At 34.1% G+C, this 23,307-nt stretch overlaps 1 protein-coding gene across 2 annotated transcripts in view; it reads right to left on the reverse strand.

The window, feature by feature from the left end:
* LOC143223329 (A disintegrin and metalloproteinase with thrombospondin motifs 16-like) overlaps positions 1-23,307 on the reverse strand; it is a 57,054-nt gene that overhangs the window by 21,201 nt on the left and 12,546 nt on the right. The window contains exons 2-12 of one of the 2 annotated variants that reach the window (XM_076451186.1): positions 20,797-20,866; positions 20,016-20,287; positions 12,795-12,942; positions 11,541-11,755; positions 9,317-9,406; positions 6,280-6,389; positions 4,238-4,290; positions 3,826-3,931; positions 3,217-3,351; positions 1,469-1,628; positions 731-829 (exon numbers count right to left, since the gene is read on the reverse strand). In XM_076451186.1, coding sequence (XP_076307301.1) covers positions 731-829; positions 1,469-1,628; positions 3,217-3,351; positions 3,826-3,931; positions 4,238-4,290; positions 6,280-6,389; positions 9,317-9,406; positions 11,541-11,755; positions 12,795-12,942; positions 20,016-20,287; positions 20,797-20,866 — 1,458 coding nt within the window. The remainder of the gene's footprint in view (positions 1-730; positions 830-1,468; positions 1,629-3,216; positions 3,352-3,825; positions 3,932-4,237; positions 4,291-6,279; positions 6,390-9,316; positions 9,407-11,540; positions 11,756-12,794; positions 12,943-20,015; positions 20,288-20,796; positions 20,867-23,307) is intronic. The other variant, XM_076451187.1, reaches the window with a different exon arrangement.

Genomic DNA, 23,307 nt, shown 5'->3' on the forward strand with positions numbered 1-23,307 from the left:
CCGAGAAAACACAAATCCAATTTCCAAGGTGGCAATTTGCGTGTACGTAAAGAAAAAATCAAAAGTTGTATGGTAAAATAATTGAACATTGAGGCAACACATATATATACTACAATACTTCAAGAAACTTGGGTTATTTTTGCATACAAACGTGTGCCACAGTTTTGAGCTCATATTTTCACAATGCTATTTCGCAAATTAAAAATAAATCAGTTACCGTATCTTTTCACTGTGTGGAGCGAATGAAACATGACTGCGTCTCGCGAGTTCTTTGCAAAATGATTGCATGGAGATTGTGAGATTTTTAATACAAAGAAATTAATCTGGATGAAACCATTGGTGACTTGACAGGCCGAACTCCGAATGAAGACAAACATGTTGCGTTCAGAGGGTTTCAGACACCCAAATTATAAGCACACTAGTAACTGAAGTCACAGTTTCATTTTTAATTTATTCCCTCCTCTGTCTCCTATCTTTATTGGAAATTTTCGTAAAACTAAAACTGAAAAAACCCTGACCTGATAACCACACGCGCAAACACACACATATATGTATCGATAATTGGTTTTATGTTCGAAAATTATACAAACTATTTCACTAACAACATATTTTGATGTATAATTTGGGTAATAAAATTATATATAAGAAGAGTGAAATAACATCTTAGTTAAAAACAAAACAATAACAAAAGGAATAAGTCTACATTTATTTCGTGATTCAAAAAGCATACCATATTCACACCACAGGTGGTTCCCTCTAATGCCGGATGTGCTGAAACTGAAGACGAATGACTGAATCCTGTTTCACAACGTAGGTTTTTACATATATCCTGCATATAAATGATAACAGCTTATATTATAATAACTTCTATATGCTTGAATAAAAATTCTATAACTGCTAGCAGGTCTGGTATGACTAGATTGTTAAGATGCTCGACTTCCAATTTGCGGTTTATATTAATATTAATTACATGTATTTCAAGAGAAGTGTTGACTAGTTACCTTTACTCCAGTCTATCATTTCTAAATTGAGGACGAGCGGAACAGATATCTCTCGAGAAGCTTTGGGTGATATTGAATAAATAAACTGCTAACTTGGGCCTTAGATAAATCAAATTATTCTACTTTCGTAACTGCGTCTCTGTACTTTGTAGGTTCAGTCCTTTAATGGATGAGTTTCACATATGAAACATTCTATCTTAGCTACCTCAGGAAGTTATCCTTTAATAAACCTTGAGAGAGTTGTGGCTAGGTTAAGGTTAAAGATAAAGAAATTCTGAATCAAATGCTAATGTATCAAACGTCAGAAATGATTTTAAAAAATTCTACTAAGGAAAAAAAAACTAACCAAGAAAGTTGAAATCCTTGAATTTTCACGAACTTTTTGTTACAACTTACAGTAATTGTTTAATAAAGCTCAATAAGATAGAGTAAAATTACAGTAGCTTAAAATGATAATATTTTTTTACCTGGCCATAAAATGTAGATGAATGTTGAACTCTGCTGCCATAGTGGAGAGCACATTGTCGGTCTGCATCATACAGCTCACCGGGTAGTTTTTCACGAGACTTCTGTTTCAAAATATCTGGATATGGACCTTCTGCTGTTAAGCATTCAGCTCGTGAGGACCTGGAGGTTGGTAAACAACCCAATGATAAGATCTGATTGTGTAACTAATGTCATGACAAAAAATACTTCAGTTTTTTAGTTCTTCTTATTTACCTTTGTGGGCTATGGTTACATAAAGTAATGAAGTTTTACCATAACTTGGATAACTGAACCTCGCCAAGATGAAATTTTTTAGATGAAACAATAAATCTTCTCACTGAATATTAAAAAAAAATGTATTTTTATATGATTTAAGGTTTTTATTATTTTCTAAGAAATAAGTGATAGATAATTGGTATAACTCCGTTTATAGGTAGTTGGTAGTTTCTTTTATCATAATTTCTAACCATTTTTCCCATTTGGTCAGTTATGGTTGATGGTCATACACTACTGCAAATACTTGGTTGCCTGAAAGTACATTAAGGCTTCATGTACTGAGGAAAAAACTCCTGTTTTTACGTGTAAGTAATAACATATTCTATTTTCTCTTAAAGTTATGTTCTTTAGTGATACTGATCATAATATTTAAAACTATTTTTAATATTGCCGTTATCATCTCATGAAGCTGACCAAATTTTACAAGAAATGAACGGAACTGTGACTGAAAACACTGATAGAGCAACTCAAGTTGTTTTAGCCTATAAGTGACCCAGTTGGATAAACATAAGGACACTCAACTGATTTTATTTAATTAGGTTGGTTTTAGTGATCAGGCTACCCAACAAGTTTTAGTTACAAGGGCACTCGACTGGTTTTAATCAGATCGGTAACTCAAATGTGTTTAGCTTAATTGCATATGGATTTATTACATTAAGTACCTCTCTTTAGTGTGATATACAGAGGGTTGAGTAAGTTATATTAGACAATTTTGAATATGAAATAAAGAAATCACATGACATCACAGCTGATAGTTGTGGCGAAAAGGTATGCACAGAAATATATCTTTACATTGATATTCGTAAGTTATATTATGCTTTTGGGAAGGGTATTTGACAATCCTTTCTGATGGAAAATATTCATCCACTCAGAAAATTTGATCAGATGAAGAATTAAGAATATACAAGGTTAAAATATTCCTTGTGCTTAATAGCATTGGAAAATAAAAGCTGGATCAGCTTGTGACACCAGGATCATCCAGAAAGAGATCTGCAACAAGTCTTACCTCAGCCTTTGTAAACAAAGTGTACCCTCTAAACACATATGAGAAATGTGTTTTTCACACAAAAGATCAATGAAAAAATATGCCCAGTTGGCCCAAGCAATGGTACGCAATATAATCAAGACACATCTCCTTCTGGAAAAGTGACACAAGTCATGTGTACACAAGTTCCTGCCAGGATATATCCGTTAAATTGTCGCATACCTCACACAAGTGGGGAATAAAACGGATAATTATGCTATTTCGTATTGTAGCTACATTCAGCACCTATGGATTTTTGTGCAATTGGCCTGTCAAAACGTATGTTGTGAAACCTTCGTCTTCGTACACTAAATGAATTATGGAAAGCAAACAAGGAGGAGTGGTGTACTTTGGACATGATATATTGACAATACAAACACTTGGACAAAACTTAAAATTCTTTTTCACATACAGTTACTTATTCCTTACCTAAGAAATTTTTCCAGGTACTCCCTACTACAATGTGACCAAGTAGATTTTCCAGACCCTAGTGTCGGGGACATGATGTACTTGCTAGGATTACAGTTGTTTCCATCTTGACTACCATCATGTTCCATGCCTAAACTGAAGGATGTGAGAGTTAGTTTTTATTTCAGTTAACAAACTCTACCTGTCTTTTGTTTTAAATGTTCTTTTATAAAATTTGAAAAAATAAAATAAATTTACCTCGGAGAACATTATACTAGTTATGTTAACTACGTGTGAATATGGTGTATTTGCCTTAATTTTCCAGTTAAATTACTGTGATTTCAAATGAATATTTCTGTTAGTATGTAGTAGTAGAAAAGAGTATTAGACATATACTGTTTATCAGTACATGTGTCCACTAACTTGCAGTTGATAGGTTTATTATTAATTGTGAGATAAACATAAAACAAGTACCTTGAATTTTAACCTTTTAATATTGAGCCATTAAAAGTTAGATGGAACTTATTTTTACATGTGAGTATTAACAACGAAACAGTAAAATGTTTTGTTTTTTTCTCTGATGTTATCAACGAAAGTGTTCACTATTGAGACAAACAAAACTGGCTCTACCTGTGCCCCATCTCGTGAGTAGCCACATGCACTGTTTGGAAGCTTGTTCCTTCACTGATGGTGCAGCTGTTTAGGGAATTACACATGCCGCTTACTGGTGCCAAACCTAGAACAATTAAGATTACTCCAGTAACCTTTTCGTTTTGTGTTTTATTATTTTCTTCTCTTTCGTTTCCATCGTGGTTGGACACTATCCTATATTTCTCTCACCCTCTTCTTTACTCGATTATATCAAAATATTGAGATTGTAAAAACTTATCACGTTATGATACAAAAAATAAAACAAAGAAGAATGGTGTTTGAAATGGACGAAAAAGACAGATAACAATATACCAACAGATCTGCAGATTTACATGGTAGCAGAACTAAGTTAAACTGTGATAATTCTAAAACAACCAAACAATATTCATACCAACAACATGACGTTTTCTACGTCCATTTTTATCCAACACGTACATGTTGATCCTAGAGAAAAATAAAACAGATACTGTTAAGCAACTAAAGTTAAGCTTTACTTTACAGTGCAAGTTAATTGAGACAGATGCTTGGTGTGGTTTGAATTTCGCGCAATGCTACGCGAGGGCTATCTGCGCTAGCAATTCCTAATTTAACAGTGAAATAATGGAGAGAAGTCATCACCACCTACCACCAATTCTTTGGTTATTTTTTACTAACGAATAGTGAGGATTGACTGTCAAATTATAATACCCCCAAAATTAAAAGGGCGAACATTTCTGGTGTAACGAGGATTCAAACCTCCGATCAAGAATGGAGTGCCTTAACCACCTAGCTATGCCGGGCCATAGGGATACTGACCATAAATTCTTTTCTGAATACTGTAGCAACATAACCATACTTATTGCATATTACCCTGATAATACAAGACTGCAAACCTTACCAAGACAGGAATAAAACTATTTATCTTTACTCAGTATCTTATTCGGCCTGGCATGGCCAAGCGCGTAAGGCGTGCGACTCGTAATCCGAGGGTCGCGAGTTCGAGCCCGCGTCGCGCCAAACATGCTCGCCCTTCCAGCGGTGGGGGAGTTATAATGTGACGGTCAATCCCACTATTCTTTTGGTTAAAGAGTAGCCCAAGAGTTGACGGTGGGTGGTGATGACTAGCTACCTTCCCTCTAGTCTTACACTACTAAATTAGGGAAGGCTCGGTGCAGTGGGCTAACAACCTATTCACTTAAATACTTGTTGAAGAATCCGCAAGCGATTGCGGCCCTATGTTCCTTGATGGAATCTAATGGTGATAACTAACTAACTAATATCTTATTTAAATCGAAACATAACTAAAGATCTCACTTGGACCACAGTAAGAGTGAAGATTTTACTTAGATAATAATTTGAATATATATCTCCAAGAACAAAACTAAAGATCACTTCCAGATGAAACTTAATTTCTTACGAAGCTCACAACAAAAATTAATACTTAAAGAGCATTAAAAAACAAACATTATTTTTCAGGTGTTTAGTCAAAACTAACTATAAATTTTTATCTTGGTTGTTTTTCGACAGTGATCGTCGCAAAATACAGAAAATATAATATATTTAATGGTTTCTATTCATTTTATCTTAAATGTAGAAAGGATGTAATTTTAGAAGAAATACTCAAAATTTCTCAAGTGGGTTGTTTGAGGACATCGTTTACTCCCTTCACCAACACTTGTGTTAATTTTACTTATATAAAGTAAAAATTGGTTATTATACTATTCATGTAAAGATTTTTGAGACGATTTATATTTTTAGGCGGGATTGCTCTTCAGTATTATCATAAAAAGGAGAAAGAAAAGAACAGTCTATTTAATAATAACTAAAGCGTTTTATTTATTTAATTACAAGTTGAACATTATGTACAAATTCTAGGTAAGGAACAGTAGGTTGATGTTCCTACTAGAATAGCATCTCAACAGATGTTCCATTTACTTCTAGCTTTTTCGTGCATAGAACATTTTTGCTATTTATATTTATTCGTTATAAACAAATTCTCCATTTACAGCACTGAATTAACGAAATAATCAAACAGTTTCGCCTAACATGCGTTTTGCTAGTGTTTGTTGTTTTTTTTGGGCAAAACCACATTAAACTATCTGCTGTGTCCACTACAAGGAATCGAACCCGAATTTTACTATTGTAAATCTGTAGGTTAACCACTGTCTCATCATTGGCCAGCACGTATTTTATACCATTCGGATCGTTTACTAAACGTTCAAGAAGATTCTAACTCCTAAGCCACGAACTTGACACGCGACATTAAAATTCTACCTAACCAACAACAATAACGTCTAAGTTATGAAAACATAGCCTACAAAAGTATATTTTATACATTCACACACAAACAGTTCTATTATGTGAGAATCATTTGTAAAATGTGATTTTATTAGTGAAAAGGCTTCAACAGGCTTATCGTTTGTGCATATAACTGATCACACACAAAATTCTTACCCCGATAATAGTAAGGCGTGATCCCAGAGAGGTATAGTTCCACGACGTCGATGTTGCCAGATGCAGAAGTTTGTCAGGTAGGTGTCAATGTCGTGAGACGGTTCCAGATCCTATAGAAACAGGTTTCAAAGTTAGAATACATCTCTTACCCATAAACGATCTTTAAATCTATCTTGTGTAGCTTTGCGCGAAATTCAAAACAAACCAAACCAATCAACACCAGCCACAGCAGACTCTCTGGCTGCTCTTTACCGACGAACAATTGGATCGACTGTAATATTACAGCTATGCCATGTAAGATTGTCTCAAACTGTTATATACAACGTGGATAATTAAGTAATTGACATGTCACTCTTTTGTTACGTAAAAAAGTAATTAAGTGGTCAACTTTTCATCAAAACAACCCTCGGTAGATACTGAGGAAGGTTTGGTTTGAGTTTCGCGCAAAGCTACTTGAGGGCTATCTGCACTAGCCGTCCCTAATTTAGCAGTGTAAGACTAGAGGGAAGGCAGCTAGTCATCACCACCCACCGCCAACTCTTGGGCTACTCTTTTACCTACGAATAATGGGATTGACCGTCACATTATAATGTCCCCACGGCTGAAAGGGCGAGCATGTTTGGCGCGACGGGTATGCGAACCCGCGACCCTCAGATTACGAGTCGCACGCCTTAACACGCTTGGCCACGTTGGGCCACTGAGGAAAGTAATTTGATTAAAAGTTGACTGTTTTATTCTCCTCACATAAGTTTTAACAATTTCTTTGTGGCACATACACACTGCTGGTCCAAATCTTAAGGCCAATGAACATAAAAAAAAAATATGCATTTTGCGTTGTTACACTCAACCACATATTTGAGTAGAGCTTTGAAAGATGAAAATATGAAAAGGGAAAATAGAAATAAAAAACTTTTTAGCAGTTATTAGGGAAAATATGAACACTATGAAATTAGCCTAAATACCAGCTAGTCAAAAGTTTGAGACCATACTGAAACGAAGCGTTAATTAGTAAACACGTAACGAAATTTAGTCATTTGTGCTCAAACATTAGTGTTGCCAACATCTCTTACTGACATCTCCTGTGTTACATTGTGTAAAAACATGGCAAAGGCTAAAAATTTGACAGAGTTTGAACGTGGCAGAATTGTCGAGCTGCAAAAGCAAGGTCATTCTCAGCATGTCATCGCTGGTGAGATTGGGCGTAGTAAAACTGCTGTTGCAAATTACTTAAAAGACCCTGAGGGATATGAAACGAGAATCTCAAGTGGTCGGCTCAAGAAAATTTCGCTGGCGATGAGCAGGAAGATTCGACGGGTTGTCCAGCAAGACACCAGCCGATCGTCGAATCAGATTAAGGCCGTTATAAACGCAGAATGCAGCTCAAGAACAACAAGATGGCATCTACGAGAGAAAGGCTTTAAAAACCGTAAACGTCTTCAAAGTCCACGCCTCCTTCCGCACCACGAAACAGTTCAGTTAAATTTTACTGAAAAGCACAAAACATGGGACGTAGAAAAGTAGACGAAGGTTTTGTTCTCTGATGAGAAACAATTTAACCTGGATGGTCCAGATGGCTTCAAGGTTACTGGCACGATAAGGATATCCCATCGAAAACATTTTCTACACGACAAAGTGGAGAAGGTTCCATCATGATCTGGGGTGCTTTCTAAGTTCCAAGGAACAATGGAGCTTTAGATTATACAGGGGCGTCAAACAGCAGCTGTCTACATTGGCATGTTGGAGAGAGCATCCTTATTGACTGAAGGCCCTCGCTTGTGTGGAAATGACTGGATCTTTCAGCAGGACAACGCTGAAACATTCCAGCCAGCCTTCTGTAAACGATTATATCGACCATATCAAAGCGAATGTTTGAAGTTATTCGCAATGACTGCCGTGCAACTTACTACTGATACCTCTCGTTGGGCATTTCCTACTCTGTTTAGGACTTCTTTTTGGTATGGTCTTAAACTTTTGACCAGCTGGTATTTAGGCTAATTTCATAGTGTTCACATTTTTCCTATTAAATACTAAAAAGTTTTTTATTTTTAGTTTCCCTTTTCTTATTTTCATCTTTCGAAGCTTTACTCAAATAAGTGGTTGAGTCTAACAACGTAAAATGTATATTTTTTCTTTATGATCATTGGCCTTATGATTTTGGCCAGCAGTGTATATGTATTTATGGTAAAGGTTTGTAAGGTTCATCAGAAGGTACAAAAGCTTTATTGATATTAGTTTTATATTATATACTGCACACTTACAGGCACTGTGTAACTTGAAGTCTTTGTAATTACAGTGCTTTTAAATAAAGAATGTCATTTCTTTTGTGTGCATGAAATTGTCGCTAAGAAAATTATAGCGACGAAACATTAAAGAAGAATCAGAGAAGATAAAACATGAAACCTGTGTGTGTGTGCGTGTCTTTGTTTGTTTTCGTTGTCCGATTTTTGTTCAAGCACAAAGGTACACTATTGCATATACGAGCTAAGTCCACAGCAAGGACTCTAATCTTGGATTTTAGAGTTGCGAATATTTACCAATAACCTAACGCTTCTGTGGTGTTTACATTTTTAGCTCTGCCATCTAAAATGTTTTCACTTAAATGTTTTCTAGTCGTTTAAGATATTTTCATTTCAAATCTCTGTTTATTCATGTTATTGAGCAGCATCAATGAGCACAAGATAATGTAGAAGAGAAATGATTAAAGTAGCGGGAAGGAATTATGGGATACAGTGTAGTAAAAATAGAAAACAAAAACAATAAACTGCAGCTTACAGAACAGTGGAATGTATAAAATGAACAAAAATTGTTTTTGTTTGTTATGAAGCACAAAGCTACACAAAGGGCTATCTGTGCTCTGCCCACAATGGGTATCGAAATCCAGTTTCTAGGGGTATAAGTCTGCTGACATACCGTTGTACCACTGGGGGATAAAGGTGAATCAAAAGAAACAGAAGATTAGATGTTGAAAGAGGAATGGACATTGGAAACAATGCACTCATACTTGAGGGCACAATAAACACATGAAGTCCTCTCTTACCGAAGGTTGAACTCTCAATATGTCAAGTAGCACCAGAGTTAAATCAGGTGAGCGGTTTCCCAGAGAAGAATCCTTGAAAAGAAGTTGTACCTAATAACAAAATAAAATAAATGTAATTGGATTTTTGTAGGATGTTCAATTAATTTTAACACAATGATCAGAGATGCTAGATGTGTTCAGAAACATAATGGTGTTAAAGTTGTTCAATAATCAAATTCATGTGGATATTGGTGTCAAGTTGGACCATACTATGTGAAAACGTTAACATATTTCGAGTAAATACAGAGGTTAAGTACGTTATATTAAAACGATTTTGGAGTCTCATTACATCGTCACGGTGAACATTGCCATGTCCGGCCATACTTTATTTGACGACCACGTTCTTGGCAATAACCCTATAGCGCAGCCCAAAGTAAACTGCTATTTTTCTGCTTGAAGACAACGGTACGATCATACTGTAGAACTGGTCCAGCGACTAGACTATTATGAATATCCGTTTTATTTTCCAGCTGCTTGAGTTTTGTGATGGTTAATGGAAGGTATAACTGGAAGACTCATTTTGGTTTCGATTCCAGAAAGAACTCGTTCTTGATTATGTTACATAATGTTACGTAGGTCACGTAGACGGCTTTTGCCACAGATGTTTATGTTTGTGAATTCTAACCTGTCACGAAACAAAGCATTTTGCTTACCGTAGCTGGGGGTACGACTTATTACAGGTCTCTTTCTGGATGGTCTGGTACCTAAATGTATTCATATTACTTTGTATCATAATGCCATTAACTGAAAAAATTACCCACATCATATAAATTCTAAAACCCCGATCTGAGTACATGAATATCTTCCCTTGAAAAAGGATATTACACACCCTTCCCAAAAGTAATCACTTGTGGGAGACATTACAGTACCCATGCAACATCAATCAATGTCAAAATGTAGTTCTGATACATACCGTTCTATCGCGACTTTATATCGGTTGTAGTTGTCATATCTCTTATTGGTTTGCATATTCAAAATTGTTTAGTTATAATATATTTAACCCTCTGTATTCTGAACGAGACATTTAAAAACTTCAGTGGCAGCCTTCAATAAAGTTTTTATTTATTTGTGTCTTGCTTACTTTCATGCCACCAACGTAAGCATAACAACTAAACTGGTAGAAAATAACCATCACTGAAATAAATTTATTTTGGAGTTTAATTATCTGAGTTTTATTTTAATCAAGTAAATTACAAAAATACATAACTGCTCTAAACTAACTCCTATCTGTCAAATTTAAGTTGTATCTGAATAATCACTTGATCTTTTTATTGCAAAAAATAATTACATTTTATATTACAAAAACAAAAGCAGATAGATATAAACATGCAGATGAAGAAATTAACCAGTAGTTTTACGTAGTAAGCAAAAATCAACTTTTCACACATTTATATATAAATAAAAGCATAACATAATTCTACTGTAAGAAAATTATTCTTATCATTTTGTGGTTTGGTATTCATTAGCACGAACCTTATGTGTCGAATGGGCTAAGCGAAGGGTCAGACACCCTTAAAGATGATGTTGGATTTAAATGTTCATGTTTCGCCTGTTGTATAAAAACTAGTTCTCCGTAGGAATGTTACAAGAATGACAGTCAACTTTCACTATTCGATTAGAGTAACCCAAAAGTTGACGGTAGGTGCCGTTGACTAGCTGCTTTCTCTCTAGCTTATCAGTTCAAAATTATGGACGGCTAGAGTAGATACCTTTTGTGTAGCTTTGTGTGAATATTCGCAACAAATATCACCTAAAGCTCATACATAGGTGGAGCTTCTGACCAGAGGGAGAACAAGCAGTAATCAACACGCTACCCACATTGTTACTCTTAACTGAATAATGATTGACTATAATAGCAATAAAGTCCTCACGTCTAAAAAACTGGAAGTGTAAAGGCTGTTCAGCGAAATATCATGTCTCAAACGTTGGACATTCCGATTCCTAGTCCAATATATGAACCGTCAGACTACACCTGAATGAATTGTTTAAAAAAATTCTCACTTCTATCTTAGGGTGTTTCTTTTTTTAAAATATGAAAATTTGTACTTTACACATATATAGGGTTATATATCTCATTTGTTCAAACAATATAAGTATATTTTTTCCTGTTTTATTATTAGGTATTATTCATTTTTGCATCCTACACGATACTAAATTACAGTGTGTGAAACGGAGTAGAGCTTACTGCATTCATAACAGCGAGAACGTAGGTTGAAAGATGCTGGTCTGTATCGGTAGGAAAGGCACGTCTCATCACGTGGTAAAACGATTCGTCTGTAAACACAGCAGTCTCGATTACAGGGTTTCGACGAGCGGTGCTTCGTTCCCGTCGACTTTTTGGGCCATCGAATAACTTGAAAGCATCTGCATTTCTTTTGCGAATATTATGGTAAATGTGACCTGAATTTAGATAAAAAACACTTTGTATATTGAATTTTTGAAGATAAGTTTCTATGAAAAATTCATCAAAAGAATAGTGAAAAAAAAAAGCAATTATAGGTTACTGTATTTACTTGTTCCGGTATTTACTGAAACTCTGCACTGGTTGTTTCTAGAATTCCAATTGGAACGCTACTCCGTTCATGAAAGCCGGAAAGGACTTCCGCTACTCTTTGTATTTCTTGACAATTTACTTTCAGTAATGCATGAAGAAGTTCAGTTAACTTGTAGAAAACTTGAAACTTTATTGTTAACCGCTCCTTCCTTCTTTAAACAGGACTTTTTTCTTCATATCCAAAGGTGAGTACCGATACCTTTTTCAGGTGAATTTCATCACTGGGTGAATGCCATAATCCCTCACCGAACATAATAGAATATTGTTTCACGTGACGCATGGTCAAGTCTTTTAAATGTCACAATCCTTCAGTAAGATTAAACTTTCAAGAATGAAAGCAATACGCCTCGTATTGAGTTTTAAAAAAGAAGTTGGTATATATCATTGTGCTTATAAAACAAGAAACTTGAACTTTTATTTTCTCCAAATTAATATTGGATACGATTAAATTCTCCCTTATAACAACGAAGATTTAAACTTTGTAATAATGAAAGCTAGAAAATAAAGATAAACAAAGGTTACTAACTTCTTTAATTAAAGTGACAATCTTTTGAGAAAATACATTTTCTTTACCAATATAATATCAAAACGGTCAACAAATCTTTTAATGATTTTGTCACAGTCCTCAACTTAAATAAGCAGTATAATCCAACCTGTGCAGGTAAATACGTTACATATTAACAGACAACTTGCGATAAAGTACAAGAGAGATCGCAACATTTTCCCACCATCAAGTTTCAAATTTTTCACATTAAATAAAATAGATGCTAAATACAACAAAACATTTTAGGACTAAAAGAAACTTTCGATAATTACTCTTTACCTAAAAGAGAAAAATTAATTACAGTTAATCAAACGTCAAAATATTTATTAAATTTTAACTACCATGAGGACATGAATACAGTTCCGAGCTTTTAGCTTTCACAACCAGATGGGGAGATAATCGTTTTCCCTCATAGCCGAGTCTTCTTGTAACATTGCCTGGTAATGGATGGATTGTAAACGTGTCGGTTTCTGTTTCAATGATGCCTCTCTATCAGAAATTATATTAATAAAAAAAATTTTGAAAACTAAGACAAATTTTAATATTGATATAAAACTTTCTAAAAATATACGAGGTGAAGCATTAGAATAAAATATAAATTTCTACAGGTAGCTTTACATCATGCTTACTTTATTCTACCCTATTCTTAGTCGCGCCAAACATGCTCGCCCTTTCAGCCGTGGGGGCGTTAAAATGTGATGGTCAATTCCATTATTCGTTGGTAAAAGAGTAGCCGAAGAGTTGGCGGTGGGTGGTGATGACTAGCTGCCTTCCCTCTAGTCTTACACTACTAAATTAGGGACGGCTAGCACAGATAGCCCTCGAGTAGCTTTGTGCGAAATTTCAAAAACAAAACAAACCCTATTCTTAAAATAATAACAACGAGCAAAATGTCAGTGGCCGACTGATAGATAAATATTTCATTTTTCTTCTATGAAGCGACAAAAGTGCTTGAATCCAATCGTTTCGTAGTGTTTGTCATGCCATTAGAGTAGAAATGTAACACTGCAGCTTTTAGTCAAAAAGACAGACAAACAAATTAATATTTTACAGAGTTCTATCACTTCACTTACGTGGAAAGTTTGACAAATGAATTGTCGTTTATTCTATTTTTAATACCTTTAATTACAAAATTTAAAAAATTGACATAATTTATCTATTTGAATTTCGTGCAAAGATACACATTACACCAGTAAAAAGTCATTTGGCCAATATCATCTACACAAATTCTTGGACTATTTACATGCATTGAGTTGTGGGGTTGTCCGTTAGGTTATAACGCTTCCAGGATTGAAGCTGGATTGCCGCTCGGCGACAGAAATTCGAGCTTGCGATTCACAGAATCAAGGGTCCTAACAACCAGTCTACTGAAGGAAGAACAGGAAATGTTATCATATTTTACTTATCTCGATTGATCAAACGGAATCAAGTAGGCATTATAATAATCTTAAAGTATATCACAAATATTTTTCATTATTAACCCATATATTGAAAGGTATATTTTTCACCAGGAATGCCATATATGGAAAGTTATATTTTTCACCAGTAATGCATAAACAGGTATACAAACATTTATAATCTTACATTATCTACAAATTTTTAAAAGGAGTGAAAAAAGGCTTAATGCTGTAATAATTGTTTTTGAGCTCTCGTTAAATTGTGGTCAAACAAGCTATTTACATTGGTCATAATTAAACATATATCCAGTAATGGATATAGCTAACTTAATATATCATTCTTGTTTATAATAACTAAAAAAACATTGATTCATCATTTAAATAACCTTGGTGTTAGTGACATTAAAAAGTGTATTTGTATCGTGATTTAACATTTTTCATATACAAAAGAAATGTGATAGATAGAACGTATAACACAAAGGTACCTTCGGTTCAAACTAACATAAAACAGTTGTTTAAAGGCGAATTAGTTTTGGCTTCATCACTTCTTTTTAACTATGATGAATTACGTGGTTAACACCTATCCCGAAATTATTTTATTGTTTAAAGCTACGTTTGTTTGTTTGAAAGTAATCACAAAGCTATATCAAGAGCTATCTGTGCTCTGCCAACCAGAAGCATCTAAACCTGGTTTCTAGCACTGTAAGTCCGCAGACATAACGCTGCCACTGAGGGACGTCTTAAAGTTAATAACATAAAAGAGTCTGATTCAGTGAGTTTTGACAAATAACTTTATAATAACCAGAATAAAACACGGGATTCATAAAGTAACAAGACTAATGACTGTCACAGCTGCTAAATGTCATCAGGTTCTTAATGTATATAACAGTCTCTAACAAGACTACTGATTGTCACAGCTGCTAAATGTCATCAGGTTCTTAATGTATATAACAGTCTCTAACAAGACTATTGATTGTCACAGCTGCTAAATGTCATCAGGTTCTTAATGTATATAACAGTCTCTAACACGACTACTGATTGTCACAGCTGCTAAATGTCATCAGGTTCTTAACGTATATAACAGTCTCTAACAAGACTATTGGTTGTCACAGCTATGACTTAATGTACACAGCACGCCACAAGAGGACTGTAGATGGATTCTGACGCTTTAGTCGCGTAATTCTAAGGGTAGCCATGTTGTGCAGTGTTCCTGATTAAATAACATGTGCCTAATTAGTTATTTGAAGGAACCACAGTTTTCCAAGACAGGTGACTCTTAATGAGAGACAGTGACAGACTTTCTACATTTTATCTGTTATTCATACAAAACTAAAAGCAATTTTTGATCGTATAGATTACTCTAATTCGTTGTTTTGTGGTGACCTACTCTGCAGGCAAAGTAACAACTTTGTAGGAATGTTGAAAACATAAATCTCAACCAGATATGAAAATGAATCACAAGTTTATTCAAACCCAGTCTTTATTATTAAAATTAATGTTACAAAATTCTATAACTTGCGTTTATTTACGTTTTATTCCTTTTACTTTTTGTAATTGAAAGCGATTTTAAGCTTAAACTTTCACTCAAACGAGATAACCATTTTTGGCCTAGTTTTAGAAATGATTTGTCTGGGAATATTTCTGTCGACAGTTAACGTTTCATGTTAAAAACTCGTAATTTACATTATGTCATCTGAATGTCATTTGAATTTATATCTGATCTAAAATAACGCTGTTATGTGAAAAATATTCTTGATAACTTATCTAATCTAGTTGACCTAAAAAGTGATTTATGTTCAACTGAACGTAATTCTACATCAGAGGAAGAAAAAAAACACGAAATAAGTTGTTTGAACAGTGAATGTTCGTAATGTTATGTTTAAAAAACATTGATTTATTTACTCTTTCGATGAACTAAGCTAATACAATTGACACAAGTATTAATTTGTACTTTAGACACTAATCATTTTATGTTTGTTTTACACTTTCTTATAGTCAATCAGTGTGAAAGGGGTGAGTGTGAAAGTTTTTTGCTTGGAATTTCGCACAAAACTACTCGAGGTCTATCTGTGCTACCCGTCCCTAATTTAGCAGTGTAAGACTAGAGGGAAGGCAGCTAGTCATCACCACCCACCGCCAACTCTTGGGCTACTCTTTTACCAACGAACAGTGTGATTAACTGTCACTTTATAACGGCTGTCACCCACGGCTGAAAGGGCGAGCATGTTTGGTGCGACCGGGATTCGAAGAGTGTGAAAGAGGTGGCTTCCTGAAAATAGAAGATTGTGAAGGCAAAGAATTAAAATTGTGAATCGTAAATACAATAGTTGATTTCTATGCAGTAAACTTCTACTGTTTGGAACCAAATCCCAACATTTAGTGCTGCATGTCTTATCGGGGAAGGGGGGGAGACCCAAGTAAGTAATGCTAAGCAAGTTCCTCCGAAAATCTCTTCCTCCCTATAACCCCTGTAGTTTCCACTAGTAAACGTAGTGATATTTTTCATATGAAAACCTAAAGGATGCTGTTCTAATATGTTATAAAACAAAAATGTTCCATTTTATGTCCTATTATAACCAGAAAAGTATTAATAAATAGCACGTAGGTAGAGAAGCCATAAGTCAATTTTTTTATAACTTTGTGTCGTTTCTTCATCACGTTATTCTTTTTTTATGTTTTTAATTTACGTTTTATCCAAACATCTATAAATTGCCTTCTGCACAGCCACCTTAGTAATTTCAATAACATTTGTAGCTGAGGGAAACTGGAGCCGTGAATGGACTTGGAAGATAGTATCATAATGCACCTAAATCTTCACCAACATATGTTTATAACATTCTGTGACCTAAAAACGTTTGGTTTGTTATGAATTTTGAGCAAAGCTATTCGAAAGCTATTTGCACTAGCCGTCTCTAATTCTACTGTAATAGGCAAGAAGGAAATCAGCTATAAACACCACCCGCTGCCAGCTCTTGGGTTATTTTTTTTGCCAACGAATAGAGAGATAAACCGTAACGTTTTAAAGTTCCCTCAACTTAAAGGGCAAGTATGTTCGATAACAGGGATTTGGCCCCAAACAACACATTGTGAATAAAGTGTCCTAAACACTAAATCATTCCGAGAAACGTTTTACTTTCTTAATGACGTAACTTAAAAATATGAATTTGTACGAATGACGAGAAATACTGTAACTGAAAAGAAGGACTCTGTTATTAACATAATATACATTTTCCGTTTACCAGGTTATTTAAAATTTAATTTTACCACATATTACCGCATATCAATGAAGTTTTTGTTTTTGTCCAAAATCTACATATCTATTATTGCTTCATATATTCGTCTTTAAGGAATGATTTTGTTATTTGAAATGTGTTCTTTAATTTCCTTATAATTTTTAACGTAATTAAAACTAGAAGAAACTCAGACCTTAGCAATTAAAACTAGAAGCATGGCCAGGTGGTCACGGCGCTCGACTCGTAATCTGAGAGTCGGGGTTCGAATCCCCGTCGCACCAAACATGCTCGCTCTTTCAGCCGTGGATGGCGTTATAATGTGACGGCCAATCCCACCACTATTCGTTGGTGAAAGAGTAGCCCAAGAGTTGGCAGTGGGTGGTGATGACTAGCTGTCTTCCTTCTAGTCTTATACTGCTAAATTAGAGATAGCTAACGCAGATAGCCCTCGTGTAGCTTTGCACGAAATTCAAAACAAAATAAACCAGACCTTAGCCACACAGTGCTGATCATATTCAGCTCTAAAGGAATACGAAAGTGTGTTTGCATATCCGTTGTTATCAACAGACAAGAAACGTTTTCGGCAGGTCAATGAGAAATAATATTGTACATGAGTCCACCGAGTTTTATCAAAATCTGATCATTTTTGACCGAGTTATAAAGCAAAAATTATGTGAAAACTCGGTCCCCATATTAACAATTAAGGATTTTTTGGTTTATCCTTTTCTTAACCTTTAACTTTGTCCCTCCATACGCGAATCACTTCTCACTTGGGTCACAGTCCAAGTGCATAACAACTTTCGTTCAAACTCATTTCTCCGTTATCGAGAAATCTTTCTGACAAACACACACACACAAAGGGGTGAAAACATAACCTCCGTCCACCTTCTGTGGCATAAGTAGTAATAATAGTCAATCTAAATGTTAAAGATTTAAAATAAAAAAGTCTCACACTTTCAAATAACCTTTCTTAAAAATTATTTTGAAAACAGTCACGACATTATTTCAAAATAAAAAGAGAATCCAGAAAACAATTATGCTTAACATGCAAAGGACAATTACCATAAAAATCAAGATGAACTTGAAAATTATAGTATATAACTGTTTTACGTGTTAGCTGAAAGATAAATGAAAATAATTTGTAATTATAGAAAAATATCAACTACGCGTTATTTTAAATAAACAAAAATTATCCAGATGATGTAATTTATAAAGCTTTTAGTGAAGCCAGGCCTTTTTAATGATAAAACCGTTAACGTAAGATAAGGCAATTCCAAATTATAACCTTTTTTTGTTTCAATTTATTGTCCAAAGTTTACAAAAATATCAATTTCAAGTCACAGTTTTTTTTCGTATTATTTAGATATCGGATTAGATTTGTTTGTTTATTGTTAAGTACAAAGGTACACGACGGTTCGAACAAATATACCGAAAAGATTACTAGGCTACACGTAACTATGGTCTCGTAAAATTGCAGAAGAAACAGGCGTTGTTACAGGTAATAATATAACAAACGTTGCGTTTTGTACATACACTTAAGAACAGTCAAGGTATATTAATCTTTTCTCTCAAACGCTTAATAAGCTTTGATTCTATTAATCATATCTTTACATTAAAATGTTCAGTTTATAGTAAACTCTATGTAGGTCGATTTGAGAAAGTTCGAGCGTGCGTAAGTTTACACAAGTCACATTTGAGAGATCCAAGTAATTGTCCAATGGCCGGCTCTAAACATTTTTTGTAAGTGTTTTCTGAAAGCTCTTGTTTATTTTATAGAACCTCTGTCTTATTGTTTTTCTTTTTGATTGTCTGGAAATATCAAATAAAAATATTTCTACGAATAATGTTTTATTAAGAAGTTTCAATGTTTCCTGAATCATGAACTGAGACCTAATAATGGAATGCTTTCAAGATAGTTCTGGTATCTTATATTTCATGGAAAAGCTTCTAATTTGGAACTACTAACCAGAGAAAAGGTTTTGTTTATTTGTAGTGAAGCAAAGAGCTGTACAATGTGCTATCTGTGCTCTGCCCACCACGGTTATCGAAGCCCAATTTTTAGCGTTATGAGTTCGCGGACATGTTGCTGTGCCACTGGGGAGCGGGGCAGAGAGCAAGTAGATAGTAAACAACACCCTACCGTCCACATTACGGGATTGCCTGTCACTTTTATAATGCATTAGAGTTCAAAGAACGAGGAATAGTTTGTGGTATCGTACATTTTGGAGCTCGGATCACTTGATCAGAAATCCAAAGCTTTATTGTAGTGCCAGCTCACACCCTACGATGACTTTAAAGAAGTGATGTTTTTCGGCTTTTTCTCCTGCCAACATATATTTAGACTGTATATTTTTTGTAATTATTTTGATTTTCGAAATAAACTGTTGCAAAAGGGTGCATGCATACTATAATATCTTGTTTTGTGTTCCCACTTTTCAAAGAGGCGGTGTTATTTGCTTTAACATATTGAATATTGAATCACATTCTCCCAACGGATGAATCAATTTAAATGTATTTATATTTACTACAACATTTTAGCTTGTTAAATAGCCAGAAATTTTGATTTAAAATGTTAAGTATTGAGACAACATTTATTATACACTGTTAACGAGGCTAAGCTCGTTATGTACAGTAAATGTGAGAAAGACGTGCAATTTTCTTGAGGATGGCACATTTCCTTTAAATATAATTACGCTGTAGTGGAACCTATGCTATTAATTTTTGTTGTTGTTGCTTCCCCTTTATTGTTTCAGTAAATATGAAAGGGTATTCAATCACAGGTCTATCAATGAATATCTTAAAACAACATGAATTTGGCAAAAAAATAAATGAAATATTTACTATAACTGAAAAACAAATCTTATGCTTGTGTTAATTTACTTTACTACCACACTCATATAATATATACGTGTTTTTTTAAATATAACCTTACCATTCCATCACACAGAGCTAACGCCGCAGAAGTATTAGGATGCGAAAGAGCTACCCCATGGTATAAACAGTCACTGTGATTATTAAGCCTTACAAAAGTTTTCTGAGAAGTGAAAAACCTGGGTGACAAAAGGTTACGGTTTTTCTGGAGCCGGAGCTTGAAGAGCTCTCCAAAAGCTCGTACGTCAACAATAGTGTCGCTCTCGTCACCAACTGACCGTCGAAATCTCAGCAAAGCACTCTTCTGTAGGACAATTACTTGGTACTCTGATACTGTGAGAATTAAAAGAGTTATGTGAAAGTCAATAGAATGAAATCATGAATACTCACGTGTCTTACATCAACACCTTTACATCAAGTCTGGTATACGAAAATAAATAATTATCTATAGGGAAAAGACGACAAAGCCAATTCAAGTTTCAATATAGAGGAAAACTTTAGTTGAAGATCGGAGGAAGTTAAGTCCATGTATAGTGTTTTAGTTTAAAGGTAAAAACTTTGTTTTTTTTGTGAAGCATCTACCCAGATTATTTCAAAATAACATGGAAACTATTAAAGATTTTACTTTTACTAAAACATGAATTATTGACTTTCAGGAAGAAAATGAGTCGTTATTTGATTGTTCCAGCTCCAAGTTAAAATAATTTGAAGAACTCCAGTAAAACAGGGTGAATATCGAATTATCTATTATTCAAGTACGAAAGTTTACAATAAAGTAAATTGTAAAGAAATTAATTATTTGCACACAAACTGCCTTCTTAAAAGTAGTCGTTTTAACTTACCAACGTCATCAGAACCTAGAAATAACAGTCGTTCTTCTTTCGTCATAAGATGGTGAAGAATGGGTTCCGCCTAATTTGGAAGTAAAAACAAAAGTGGTAATTGACTTTTAATAATGGAGAAGTGGTGTTGTGGAAATTTTTTATTGTTCCCATAAAATATTCTAATTCCAAAAATAAATAAGCGAGGGTATCAAGAAGTTTAACGTGTTATCTACGATATTATTTATGACTAACGCTTCTGTTATCTATATTTTCAGTATAAGATAACTGTATACAATTTATGGCTGCAATTGTATGTAGACTTCTCAGACCTCTGTATCTGTTTGAATTTATTACAAACATATAAATCAATTCGAATCTTAATTTGAAATGAGCTTTCCATCATATCTGCTAACTTTATAGTTAAATTAACCTTTCATATCGTAACATTTGCTTCAAATTATTTAGATAAATTTATGAGATTAGAGCTAATCAACAATATTTAATTGTTACAGAAATCAATAATTATATAACTGAAAACTACAAATAAATAAAAAGCAATACTTTTTTATTTGCTTGTTTCTTTGTTGCTTAACGCAAAGTAACACCCTGAGCTATCTGCGCTCTCGTCAGCGCGATTATTAAACCCCAATCCCTAGCGTTATTAGCTCTCAACCTTACCAGTGAGCTGCAGACGACCCTATTTCAAGCAATTTTTTTTTATTATTCTAAGCTAATTCACGTACAAAATTCATGACAAAAAAACAAAAAAAAAAATCACTGCGTCTGTAGCACACTTATGAATAGTTACAAAGTTATACGAGTTAACTTTTACGTTCGAAATAATCTGCATATTCTAGAGATTTAGAATTATCGACTTATGAGAGTATAAACTTTAAGAAACAGCGATATTGTTCCACTTAATGGATATTAACAGTGCTCTTAGTTTCGAGATTTAACGTCTCTAAGCGCAGCGGAACTTATACCACGGTTGGAAGCCCAAACTAACAAAGGGAAATGTCTAATATATGCAAGTGAAACCAGGTTATGGCAACTACGCCTTATTTTTTCGACATATCTCTGAAGAAAGCTTAAGGAAAGAGACCAGGGTAGGAGGCTGACTGTATGCACAGGTGAATCTGTGTTTTAATATTTTTATTTATAAAAAGGGATATTAAGCATGTGTTATTTTTACCTAAATTTAGAAGACATAAGGAAACATTTCTGTTTCAGCCAATGGAATAAAACATAGTGACCAAAGAAGTAAAGATAATATGATTTTTTCCTCTCTGTGTGTGTTAGGATGGATAAACTAGCACATTTAAATAAATAAACTCGTGGCTAGAAAGATCGTGTAACAAAATAACTGCAGCGCTATAAGTTAATAAAGTTCATAACACTATGTAACACAAATTTTGTTCCTGGATAGTGTGTGTTATTTCTTAATTGCTTATATTGTAAAAGTACAAAAAATGGCCATTATTCCCTTCGAACTTAGCGTTTGTGACTTGGATAATGCAACTTAGAAATTAACCTATTTTCTATGTAAAAACGAGCAAATTTGCACATTTTCGTTTACTTAAGGTCTGAATAAAACAACATATGAATCAAGATTTACATGTATTTATACTAAATTTATACAAAAATGAACAAAAATGTTTAGAAGTGAGTAGTTTTTCAAGATTTGCGACTGTAATGAAAATCATTTTCACGTATCAGTCCCCAAATATAGTCTCCCATCATGTTTTCGTTATACGCTCCCAGGTCAGAAAAGCAAAGTTTGACGAGAAAAATAGGTCTTTTCCATTTACTTTAGACAAAAGCAATTGGGAAATAACACTTTCTGTCTAGGAACAAGAAAAAGTAAACATTTTGTTACACACTGTAATTAGTTTATTTATTTTAGTCAGATTATACAGCAAAATATAAATGTAACCCAACGTGTAGAATAATTAAATATAAATTCCTCAGCCTTCAATATCGATTAAAGTATTTCAATTCTTAGTAAGCTTATAGAAAAACTTACCATTTACTGTTTTGTTAATATTCTAATTACTGTTTATTCTTTATGACTAGTATGCAAAGTTACTGTTATCGGCATGATTTGTTTAAAACTTTTGAAGTGTGAACAAATATTTTAAACCAGATTTCTTCTTAGTTATTACGAAACTTCAGTATTCGGTTCAATCTGCACACGTACTTTTTAAAGGTTCTGTTTATTATTTACTGAGTATGTGATGAAGACTGTTCTTACAATTTAAAATGACACATTTCTCAGGATCTGAATTGTGGACATTTATGTGTATTCTTTACTTAAATTTAATCTGAAACTTCGGTAATAATAAAAAACGAAATTAATACTTAGATAAATTACAATTAGTAGGACTAATTTAGGGATATTCAGCCTTTCGCGTGACCTCATGTTAGCTGGATTGGCATGTAAATCCGAGGATTCATGATTCATTTTCAGTTGCCACAAAATATTTTGTTTGTTTGTTTTTGGAATTTCGCACAAAGCTACTCGAAGGCTAT

The sequence above is a fragment of the Tachypleus tridentatus genome, chromosome 8, assembly GCF_004210375.1.
Source record: "Tachypleus tridentatus isolate NWPU-2018 chromosome 8, ASM421037v1, whole genome shotgun sequence".
NCBI classification, from domain to species: Eukaryota; Metazoa; Arthropoda; class Merostomata; order Xiphosura; family Limulidae; genus Tachypleus; species Tachypleus tridentatus.